Below are 12677 nucleotides of genomic sequence, written 5' to 3' on the forward strand. Positions count from 1 at the left end.
CATACAAAGCATACAATCAGTTGTTCACAGTACCACCATATAGTTGTGCGTCCATCACCCAAATTAATTTTTGAACATTTTCATTACCACATACACAAAAGTAATAAGAATAAAAATTGAAGTGAAAAAGAACAATTAAAGTAAAAAAGAACACTGGGTGCTTTTTTTTTTTTTTTTTTTGCCCCTGTTTTTCTACTCATCCATCCATACACTGGATGAAGGGGAGTGTGATACACATGGCTTTCCTGATCACATTGTCACCCCTTATAAACTACATTTTTATATAGTCGTCTTCAACATTCAAGGGTTCTGGGTTGTAGTTTGATGGTTTCATGTATTTACTGCTAGCTATTCCAATTCATTAGAACCTAAAAAGGGTTATCTATATTGTGTGTAAGAGTGCCCACCAGAGTGACCTCTCGGCTCCTTTTGGAATCTCTCAGCCATTGAACTTATTTCATTTCATTTCACATCCCTCCTTTGGTCAAGAAGATGCTCTCCATCTCATGATGCCGGGTCCAGATTCATCCCAGGAGTCATATTCCATGTTGCCAGGGGTATTTACACCCCTGGGTGTTAGATTCAACATAGGGGGGAGGGCAGTGATTTCATCTGCCAAGTTGGCTTAGCTAGAGAGAGAGGGCCACATCTGAGCAACAAAGAGGCGTTCAGGAGGAGACACTTAGGCAAAATTATAAGCAGGCCCAGCCTCTCCTTTGCAGTAACAGTCCTTGACTCTTTTGAAGAGTACTGGTCAGTTGTTTTGTGAAATTTTTCTCAATTTTAGTTTGTCTGATGTTTCTCTTATGATTGGATTAAGGTTATATACATTTTTGGCAAGAATAGCACAGAGGTGATGTGTTCCTTTCGGTGCATAATATCTGGAGGTACATGATGTCAGTGTGTTTTATTACGGGTGATATTAATGTTGATCACTTGGTTAAGGTGCAGTCCTCAAGATTTCTCCAATACAAAGTAATTATTTTTCTCTTGTAATAAATTCTTGTAATTAATAAGTATTTTGTAGGAAATACCTTGAGACTATGTAAATTTTCTGTGTCTCATCATACTTTCACCCAGAATTTTAGCATCATTGATAATTCTTATCTGCAAAAGTCATTACTGTGGCATTTGCCTAATGATGATTTTTTGTTTCCATCATTTTTTTAAACTTGTTAATTGGGATTGTAGTATTAGAAAGAGGTGCCCCTTCTCCTGCATTTATTTATTTATTCAGTTATTTGTTTATATCAGTATGGATTCATGGACTTTTTGTTTTTAATTCTGTAGGTTGTAATCCATTACTATCCTTATTTTATTGCTCACATTGTCCCAGAATTGACCATTGGGAGCACCTTCAAATTGATTCTTGTATCCTTTCAACATGTCTCCATCATTTTTTGAGCACTTCCTTACTTTCCAAGATCATACAATATCCTGGCTCATCTTGTGTTTTTCCTTGCCTCAGCTCTAAAATCAACCATTTCTCCAAGGATCCTTGATTTCTTTTCTTAGAGAATGATATTTAGAAACTGTTCCAGTTTGCTAATGCTGCAGAATGCAAAACACCAGAGATGGATAGGCTTTTATAAAACGGGGGTTTATTTGGCTATACAGTTACAGTCTTAAGGCCATAAAGTGTCCAAGGTAACACATCAGTAATCAGGTACCTTCACTGGAGGATGGCAAATGGTGTCCGGAAAACCTCTGTTAGCTGGGAAGGCACGTGGCTGGTGTCTGTTCCAAAGTTCTGGTTTCAAAATGGCTTTCTCCCAGGACATTCCTCTCTAGCAAGCTTGCGCTTCTTCAAAATGTCACTCACAGCTGCACTCCATTTCCTCTCCTTGAGCCAGCTCATTTATATGGCTCCACTGATCAAGGCCCACCCCGAATGGGTCGGGCCACACCTCCATGGGAGTATCCCACCAGAGTCACCTCCCACATCTGGGTGGGGCACATCTCCATGCAAACAACCTAATCCAAACATTCCAACTTAATCCCCACTATTCTGTCTGCCCCACAAGACCGCATCAAAGAATATGGCTTTTTCTGGGGGACATAATACATTCAAACCGGCACAGAAACCAAGATCTGAATGATAGGTGTGCTCATTGCTGCTGGGCTGTCATTACTTCTAGGCCTTCTCAGTGAACAGAACTAGGAGATGTAACATGATACAGATCTATTTTATTTCTGTATCTATCCAACTCTATGTGTATATTAAAAATCATGCATTTATACCGATTCCACATGCACATCTATATTTCTATATCTCTCTAATTCTATGTACATATTAAAAATCACAAATTCATACTGGTTCCACAGAGTTCATTCTAGCCTCTCCCAATTTTCTTAAGTATCATTTAATCCACAGATTCCCTTTCCTTTCCTCCCCCCTGTAATTTATCTGTTGTGTGAATTGTGTTGTTTGACCTTTAGAGTTTTCCACATTCTTTATTTTTCTGATTGTATCTCTGTAATATCATTTAATTTGTTTCTCTGCTTACTTTATTTTTAGTACATTGGTAGCTAGATAAGATATGTAATCAAATTCAGGATTAATTTTTTGGCAAGATTACATCATAGGTAGTCATTTTTACTCCCTACAATAAGTACCTAATATTTGATAGTCTTTCTTTTATGTGTGATCTTACCATTGCCTACATCTATTATAGGAGTTCATAAGATGGTGATAATCTAATTTCGTCATTCTTTCCTCATTTATTAACTGAATACTTCTATAAAGAGGAACTTGTTTTTCAACACCTATTTGTTTATCCTGAGATGCAGTTCATACAGGAAAGACAAAATTAGAGTTCCCTATAACCCTCCAGAGGCAACTGTATTGGTTTTCTATTGCCGTTGTAATAAGTTGTCATGAACTTGGTGGCTTAAAACATCACATACTTATTATCTTACTGTTCTGGAGGCCAGAAGTCCAAAATGGGTTTCATTAGGTGTCTGCAGTGCTGTGTTCATTTTGGAGGGTCTAGGGGAGAATCTTTTCCTTGTCATTTTCAGCTTCTAGAGGCTGCCCACATTCCTTTGGCTCTTTTCCCCTTTCTCCATCTTCAAAGCCGGCAGCGGTTAGTTGAGTCTTTCTCTGGCTTTCCTCTTCCATTTTTAAAGATCTTTGTGATTATTTTTGGCTGACCCAGATAGTCTGGGATGATCTCCTTCTTTTAAGGTCAGCTGATTAGCAACCTTAATTTCATATATAACTTTAATTCTCCTTTGCTTGTAACTTAATGTATTCACAGGTTCTGGAAATTAGGATGTGGATATCTTTGGGGAGGGGTGTATGTGCATTATTCTGCCCCCCATAGTGACCAAAGTTTTTTTTTTTTTCCAAGTATTATTATGAACTCATAGATTTTTAACATTTTTGATGCATTTTCATTCATTATTTTTATCTTTGTTGATATTCTAATTGTCTTGTTTTTGGATGGTGGGAAAGCTTATTTAAATGGATTCCTGAGTCCTTTGGACATGAACCCTGTAGTCTTTGACAGTTTCCTTCGTTTCTGATATGAAAAGATGTCTGAGCTCATATTGTACATTCTGCCCCAGGTCTAGAATCAGCCCTTTCTCTAGAGCAACTTTAGGGTGCATCAGAATCACATAAAGGTTTTCTTAAAACACAGATTGATGGGTTCTACCGCCCGAGCTTCTGATTCGGTAGGTCTAAGGTAGGGCCCAAGAATTGGCATTTTTAACAAATTCCCAGGTGATACTGAATACTGCTGTTCCAGAGACTACACTTTGAGAATTGTTGCTCTTTTTGGTGGGAAATGTATTTAGAGACTATAGTTTGGACACTAGTGGGACATAGATTCGAGGCTTTTTCAATTGAGGAAGATAAGAAATAACAGAAAATATATAAGTTCATGTTAATATTTCTGATTATTAACTAGTCCATGGTTTACATTAGGGTTCACTATGACTGTTGCCTAGTCCTATGATTACTTAAAAGTTCTTGAGATAATTCCTTTCTGTTCGGTTAACTTATCAACTCAATGCACAGCTTCATTTGTTCCTTTGGTTTTGCTTTCAGTTTTAACAGATTTTTATTTTATTTGACTTACTGAATTTATTTCATTTTATTATTTTATTTTAAATAATTATCTGAACATTTAAATGATTCCGAAGTCACATCTGTAAAATGAGTTCTGGAATCTCTTTTTTCTGTCCCTTCTATTTTGTTCCTTCTTTCTCCTTACATACAATCATTTAATTTATTTTATGATTAATAAATGGAAGTATGCTTCATATGCTTTTCTCCTATTTTATTTCTCCCTACTTAACAGTGTTTTCTGGAGATTACTTTAGGGCAGTATATTATAGAGAGAATCCTTGTTTCTTTTCCTTTATAGCCTAAGAATACTCAGTTGTGAGAATGTTCCATAGTTTATTCCTCTATTGGTGGACATTTAGGTTGTTTCCAGTATTTTGTTATTATGAATAGTACATATTTAAGGTATTCAGGATCACATTGTGTACTGTTTTTCTGTTTTTACCTAATGTTATAATATGAGCATTTTCCATGTTACTGTAAATTCTTTGTAAATGTATTTAAGACAGTTTTTTTTTCCTGTTTATTCAAGTAACACAAACTTAAGAGATTTTGGAAGCTCAGAAAAATAAAAAAGTAAAAATCAACTGAAAATCACCCTTAATTCCTCAACTCAGTTATACTGTTATTATTTTGATGTATTTGTCATAGTCTTAACAACATTTTGTATTAATATTTAGAGAACAGTCAGCATCATATTACATATACAACTGTGCTTTTTTTTTTTTTAATCACACTCTCTTTATAATTATTTCCATACTGTTGGATATTTAGTTTCCTGATTTTTTTTTTCTTTAAAAAAATTTTTTTTTTTATTAGAGAAGTTGTGGGTTTACAGAACATCATGCATAAAATAAAAGATTTCCATATACCACCATATTAACACCTGGCGTTGGTGTGGAACATTTGTTACAAATGATGAAAGCACATTTTTACAATTTTACTATTAACTGTAGTCCATGGTTTAACTTAGAGTTCACTGTGTAGTTCCATGGATTTTTTTTTTTCTTTTTGAAATTTTCTGTTACCATATATGCAACCTAAAATTTCCCCTTTTAACCACATTCAGATACATATTTCAGTACTGTTAATTACGTTCACAGTGTTGTGCTGCCATCTTGATGGTTTTTCAGTATTGTAAATACTGCTGTGATAAATATCTGTGCCTAAAGCTTTTTCCAAATTTCAGATTGTTCTTAAAGTTGGTTTTCATTAAACTTTAAATGAAAAGGAAGTACACATTTGTTAAATACAGGCGTTAGCTTACTCTCTTATAGCAGTATTTTGGCAGGTCAAACTGGTGAGAGACTGCCACCTTGAAATTTTTGTCAAGTAAATTCCATTTTTTCCCTTTCCTCTGGTAGGACCTTAGAAATCAAGTTGAGAAATTACACGATCAAGTGAATGAAGGAGAGAAAGCTGTGGAGAATTGTTACAAGAATCTTTTGAGTGAAAGTAATCAAAAATTGCACAGTCAAGAGCAGATGATCAAGTATCTAATGGAAAGTGCCAATCAAAAAGACTTGTTGCTTCAGGTACCATAACTTGTTTGCTTTTATATTTAAATCTTTTGATTTAGTTTGGGCTGTGTTTTCTTCAAAAACAAAACAAAACAAACTTGTGCAGGAACATTTATATAAAAATAAGGCCAGCAAAATGATTATAATCTTCATTGCTTATGTGTTCAGAGCACTGGAGAGCTTTCTTTATATCATTTGGGCATCAACCACCAGGGAGAAATGGAAGCTCAGAGCGGGGAAGGAACTTATCCTGGATCATGTGGCTAGTAAATGGCAGAACCCTGATTCTGGCCGTGGCTTGTTTTGATCCAGTGCCCAGCCTGCTTCACTAAGGTTCTTCTACTGCAAGTACCACTGTTCCTTATTTGTTCCATGCCCTTTCATTCCTCTGTAATATTTCTCTGTTTCTTTTTGTCTTGGAATACCCTTCTTCTTTAATCATACAGTGAATCTTTGAGATTCAACTCAGAATTACAGACTTGCAGATAACCATGATGGGTTGAACATATGTGTTGGCTTAGTTTGTTGAGTCTGCTATGACAAATACAACATACTGGTTGACATAACAACAGGAATTTTTTTAACACACGTTTTGGATGCTTGAAGTCCAAAATCAAGGACTCATCAGGCCATGCTTTCTCCTGGAATCTGTAGCATTTTGGTGCTATCTTGCCTTAATCCTTGGGGTTCCTTGGCTTGCATCTTTGCCTCTCTCATATGGCTCTCACTCTGTCACTCTTCTGACTTCTTGTTTCTACTAATTTCTGTGTCTGAATTTTCTTTGCTTTTAAGGACTTCAGCCATCTGGATTAAGGCCCACCCTGTTTCAATTTGGTTTCGTCTAAATAGGATCTTTGAAGATCTATTCACAAATGAATCCACACCTTAGCTAATAATATCTTCAAAGGTCCTATTTACAAATGGGTTCATACTCACAGGAATACTGATTAAGACTTGAACATGTCTTTTGTGGTGGAGTATGTGGTTCAATCCCCAACATGTGTTTAACACTGCTTCCTCCTGAAACTTCAATAAAATGACAATAAAGGAATAAAAAGATGTAAATCCCCAAGGACAAGGAGAATGTGAGTGGAACAATGGGCAGATGTGTGTTGTCAACAAAATTTTGGACTGCTAAATGCCTTTTGAATGAAAAGCCAATGATAAGCAAGCTGATTTAAGCTCCAGAACCCCAGAAAGTCTCAGTAGGAATCAGAGGTACTTGGTAACTTTTTTTTTTTCATTTTTATTGAGATTGTTCAGATACCATACAATTATCCAAAGATCCAAATTGTACAATCACTTGCCCCTGGGTACCCTCATACAGTTGTGCATCCATCACACTTAATTTTTGTTCAATTTTTAGAAACTTTTCATTACTCCAGACAAGAAATAAAGTGAAAGATGAAAACAGAAAAAAAGAAAAGGAAACTCTAATCCTCCTCTATCCCTAACCAACCCCCCTCAATTGTTGACTCCTAGTATTGATATAGTACATTTGTTACTGTTTATGAAAAAATGTTGAAATACTACTAACTGTAGTATATAGTTTGTAATAGGTATATAGTTCTTCCCTATATGCCCCTCTATTATTAACTTCTAATTGTACTGTCATACATTTGTTCTGGTTCATGGAAGCGATTTCTAGTATTTGTACAGTTGATCATGGACATTGCCCACCATAGGATTCAGTTTTATACATTCCCATCTTTTGACCTCCAACTTTCCTTCTGGTAACATATATGACTCTGAGCGTCCCCTTTCCACCTCATTCACACACCATTCGGCGCTGTTAGTTATTCTCACATCTTGCTACCAACACCCCTGTTCATTTCCAAACATTTAAGTTCATCCTAGTTGAACATTCTGCTCATACTAAGCAACCACTCCCCATTCTTAAACCTCGTCCTATATCTTGGTACCTTATATTTCATGTCTATGAGTTTACATATTATAATTAATTCCTATCAGTGAGACCCTGTCATAATTGTCCTTATGTATCTGGCTTATTTCACTCAGTATATTGCCCTCGAGGTTTGTCATCAACCCATTTTTTTTAAAGATGGTTTTGTTCACTCACCATACATTCCATCCCAAGTAAATAATCGATGGTTCTCTGCATGGTCATACATTTACATTTATGGTCACCACCTTCACCACTATCTATATAAGAGCATCTACATTTCTTCCACAAGGCAGGAGGGAGAGTCAAAGAAGGTAGAGAGGCAAAAGAAAGAGGAAAAAAAAATGACAGCTAGGAAGCAGCAAAAGGAAAAATAACCTTAAATCAAAGTAGAATAAAGAATCAGACAATACCACCAATGTCAAGTGTCTAACATGCCTCCCCTATCCCCCCCTCTTATCTGCATTTACCTTGTTATGTCACCTTTGTTACATTAAAGGAAGCATGATACAATTATTCTGTTAGTTACAGTCTCTAGTTTATGCTGATTGCATCCCTCCCCCAATGCCTCCCCATTTTTAACACCTTACAAGGTTGACATTTGCTTGTTCTCCCTCGTGAAAGAACATATTTGTACATTTTATCACAATTGTTGAATACTCTAGATTTCACCAAGTTACACAGTCCCAGTCTTTATCTTTCCTCCTTTCTTGTGGTGTCTCACATGCTCCCCACTTTCCTCTTTCATCCATATTCATAGTTATCTTTGTTCAGTGTACTTACATTGTTGTGCTACCATCTCCCAAAATTGTGTTCCAAACCACGCACTCCTGTCTTCTATCACCCTGTAGTGCTCCCTTTAGTATTTCCTGTAGGGCAGGTGTCTTGTTCACAAAGTCTCTCATTGTCTGTTTGTCAGAAAATATTTTGAGCTCTCCCTCATATTTGAAGGACAGCTTTGCTGGATATAGGATTCTTGGTTGGCGGTTTTTCTCTTTCAGTATCTTAAATATATCACACCACTTCCTTCTTGCCTCCATGGTTTCTGCTGAGAGATCCGCACATAGTCTTATTAAGCTTCCTTTGTATGTAATGGATCACTTTTCTCTTGCTGCTTTCAGGATTCTCTCTTTGTCTTTGACATTTGATAATCTGATTGTTAAGTGTCTTGGCGTAGGCCTATTCATATCTCTTCTGTTTGGAGTACACTGCGCTTCTTGGATCTGTAATTTTATGTCTTTCATAAGAGATGGGAAATTTTCATTAATTATTTCCTCTATTATTGCTTCTGCCCCTTTCCCTTCTCTTCTCCTTCTGGGACACCAAATGATACGTACATTATTGTCCTTTGTTTCATCTTTGAGTTCCCGGAGACGTTGCTCATATTTTTTCATTCTTTTCTCCATCTGCTCCTTTGCGTGTAGGCTTTCAGGTGTTTTGTTCTCCAGTTCATGAGTGTTTTCTTCTGCCTCTTGAGATCTGCTGTTGTATGTTTCCATTGTGTCTTTCATCTCTTGTGTTGTGCCTTTCATTTCCATAGATTCTACTAGTTGTTTTTTTGAACTTTTGATTTCTGCTGTATATGTGCCCAGTGTTTCCTTTACAACCTCTATCTCTTTTGCAATATCTTCTCTAAACTTTTTGATTTGATTTAGCATTAGTTTAAATTCCTGTATCTCAGTTGAAGTGTACGTTTGTTCCTTTGACTGGGCCATAACTTTGTTTTTCTTAGTGTAGGTTGTAATTTTCTGTTGTCTAGGCATGGTTTCCTTGGTTATCCAAACCAGGTTTTCCCAGACCAGAACAGGCTCAGGTCCCAGAGGGAAGAAATATTCAGTATCTGGTTTCCCTGCAGGTGTGTCTTAAAAAATGACTCCACCCTTTGATGCCTCAGGTCACTGTGCTTTTCTGCCCAGCAGGTGATGCCTGTTAGCCTGTAATTCTTGACTGGTGTGAGGAGGTATGGCTGTGTTCCCCCAGGCTCTGGGGTCTGGTTCTGAATGGAAAGGGCCCCACCCCTTTCCTCCTAGAGAAGACAGAGCCCCCAGGTGGAGGTCATTAGCATTTCAATGGTCTCACTCTCTGCTTGTGCTGTCTCCACCCTTCCCCAAGTCACAGCCCTGGAAACTGCATATGACTGGGGCTTTCTCCACTGAGCCAAAAAAGAAACAGATAGTCCTTCAGACCCAGTCCAAGGCGACCCTCTGGCTCTCCAAGGTCAGTCGTCACCCAAAGCCTCTGTCTGTTTTTTGGGGATGCATACCTGTAGTGAGCGGTTCACACTCGCTACTTAAAACCCCAATTGGAGCTCAGCTGAGCTATATTCACTTGCTGGGAGAGAGCTTCTCTCTGGCACCATGAGGCTTTGCAGCTCTGGCTATGCGGGAGGGGGTCTCACGACTTGGATCTGCAGGTTTTACTTACAGATTTTATGCTGTGTTCTCGGGCATTCCTCCCAATTCAGGTTGGTGTATGATGAGTGGATGGTCTCGTTTGCCCCCCGCAGTTATTCTGGATTATTTACTAGTTGTTTCTGGTTTTTTGTAGTTGTTCCAGGGGGTACTACTTAGCTTCCACTTCTCTCTATGCCGCCATCTTGCCCCGCCTCCCTGGTAACCTTTTGAACATAGGAGATTTGACTGGAATTCTAAGCAGGTAGGCAACTTCTGTCTCCATAGCAACAGCAGATAGACAGTTTACTTTCCGGAGAGTTTAAACTAGAGAGACTCTGGACTGGGGGTTTCCAAGTGCACCTGAAAGCAGGAGTGGGTTGCTTTAATAAAAACAGGGGAAGAAGTGCAAATGCACATACCCGGTAGGGATATTCCTCTGCGGGAAACTGCGAGACTTAAAAATGCTGACCATTGGGGGAGCACCAACAAACAACTGAATCCCTACCTGGTATTTTACAATGAGGTCCGCCACTGACATGCCCTTTTCATGTTCACAGAACTTCTGAGTACCTTACTCTTAAATGTAGGTGGATGGCCTGAGATCATCATACGTTGGAGAAATGTTTCTGGGTGGAAAGACAAAGGCAAAAACAGACAGAACAAGGGTACATAGACAGAACAGAAAAAGTGTAGGATGGAGAAGAATACCAGACAACTTTAAAAAAATAAAGAAACCCAACACTATAGTTAATATCTTTACATAAGAAAAAAGATCAGGGTCTGATTTTAAAAAGACATTTGGAAAAGAAGAGTGACCTTTGGAAATTGAAAGTAAGATTGTAGATATAAAAAGTTTAATAGCAGAATTAGAAAAGTTGGGAGATAGAGTTGACTAAGTCTTCTAGAGAAATAGTATTAAACAAAAGAGGCCCGATAGATGACTAATAGAAGTTCCAGAAAGATAGGAAAGGCAAAGAAGGAAAGAAGGAGAATTTCAAAGTAATTGGAGAAAATTTTCCACAATAAAAGGTCAACTACTTCTAGATTGAAAGAGCCTGCTCTGTTTGTAGCACAAGGACTGAAGAAAGACCTATGTCCCAGGGTACATCATTATGAGATTTCAGAACACATGGATAGAGGATCCAAGAGAGAAAATTGTAGGTCACATCCACAGGATCTGGTCTCCGAATGACATTAAACTTCTCAGTGGCAGCACTGAAAGCCAGAAGATAGAAGAGCATTGCTTTCAAATTTTTGAGGAAAAGTGATTACCAATCCAGCATTCTTTACTTGGCCAACCTGTCAGCAAGTGTGAGGTGGAATAAAGGCGTGTTCGGACATTCATTGCCTAAAAAATTCTGCCTTCTGTGTACCCTTTGTGGGAAGCTCTTGGAGGATGATTCTGAACAAATGAGGGAGTGAAACTAGAAAGAGAGAGACCTGGGTTCCGGAAAGCGAGGAATTCCTTGGGTGTGGTGAAGGGAAGTCCCAGGATGACAGCTGAGCAGCCTGGTTAGAGAGCCCAAATTCTAATGGTTGTGGGGGGGTTTCTTGTGGGATTTCTCCATGAAACTAAAACAGACCTGATTCATTACTTGATGTGCTTGACTCCAAGAGGAATTTTTAAGTTCTTTTTGAAGAGTTTAGAAATAAATTAATGTTAAGTACATAATTTAGTTTTATGAGCTAAGTAACCAAATTAACAAAGCAGCTACTAATTCCAAGAAAAGCAGAATTGAATATGAAAGAAAGTAATCAAGGAACACTATATGGTTGAGCTGTGAACAGTATTTACATGGCCATAATAATATAAATGTGGAATTATTATTTAACTGAAATTGTGTTGTGACTATTAGGAAAAGCATCAGGGGACAAGATGACATAAGAGCTAAAACTTCTATGATAGAAGCCAAAGATAAACTCTAAACTTGAAAAATCAAGAAATGTGAGAGTAAGAATATAATTTAGAAACATGGAAGTAAATAGCAGAAGAATAGCTGATGAGTTGGTAGTGTTTTGTTTTGTTTTGTTTTATTTTCTGTGAAAGGGACTTAGAGGTGAGAGGGGGAGAAGTAGGGGACTGTTATTTTTTATTTAAACTTTTAGTACTGTTTTACTGTTAAGCTATGTACATGTATAATTGGACCTTAAAAAATAAAACTGAAAAGTTTAACTCAATCACAGCTGTACGATGGCATTTCTAGAAATTCACTGTTGGTCATTTGATTCTTAGTTCTTCCTGTTACAGTTGAATGGGGTTTTACAAAGAGTTGTCTATGTTTGTTTCTTTTTTGTTTGTGTTCACTTAATTTCTTATAATAGTTTGGCACCATAAATTAAGGTGCTTAGGAATAAGATGTAATTTCTGCCCTTAATTTCTGAGAGTAGACATAATCCTAGTTCAGAGAATAGTCAGGTTTTAAATGGTTAGGAATAGATTATGTGCTTGAACTTGGCCAAAAAACCTGAGAAGTGATCACCATTCTTGTCACATTGTTAGATGTCAGATCTTCTGAAAGGGTTGGTGAGGTGTATTGCATTGTGCATCCTTACGAAGGAGCCTTTTATATGTGACCAGACCCTAAAGCATAAAATAAATTAATGTTAAGTATATAATTTAGTTTTTTGAACTAAGTAACCAAATTAACAAAGCAGCTACTAATTCCAAGAAAAGCAGAATTGAATATGAAAGGAAATAATCAAGGAACACTATATGGCTGAGCTGTGAACAGTATTTACATGGCCGTAATAATATAAATGCAGAATTATGATTTAACTAAAATTGTGTT

The 12677-nt window shown here is 37.3% G+C and overlaps 1 protein-coding gene across 10 annotated transcripts in view; it reads left to right on the forward strand.

Moving 5' to 3' along the window:
• CDK5RAP2 (CDK5 regulatory subunit associated protein 2) overlaps positions 1–12677 on the forward strand; it is a 218220-nt gene that overhangs the window by 97080 nt on the left and 108463 nt on the right. For 9 of the 10 annotated variants that reach the window (XM_037850920.1, XM_037850926.1, XM_037850923.1 and 6 more), the window contains one exon: positions 5437–5607. The exons of the other annotated variant lie outside the window; for it this stretch is intronic. In XM_037850920.1, coding sequence (XP_037706848.1) covers positions 5437–5607 — 171 coding nt within the window. The remainder of the gene's footprint in view (positions 1–5436; positions 5608–12677) is intronic. 10 annotated transcript variants of the gene reach the window in all.

Source organism: Choloepus didactylus, chromosome 10 (genome assembly GCF_015220235.1).
Source record: "Choloepus didactylus isolate mChoDid1 chromosome 10, mChoDid1.pri, whole genome shotgun sequence".
NCBI lineage: Eukaryota > Metazoa > Chordata > Mammalia > Pilosa > Megalonychidae > Choloepus > Choloepus didactylus.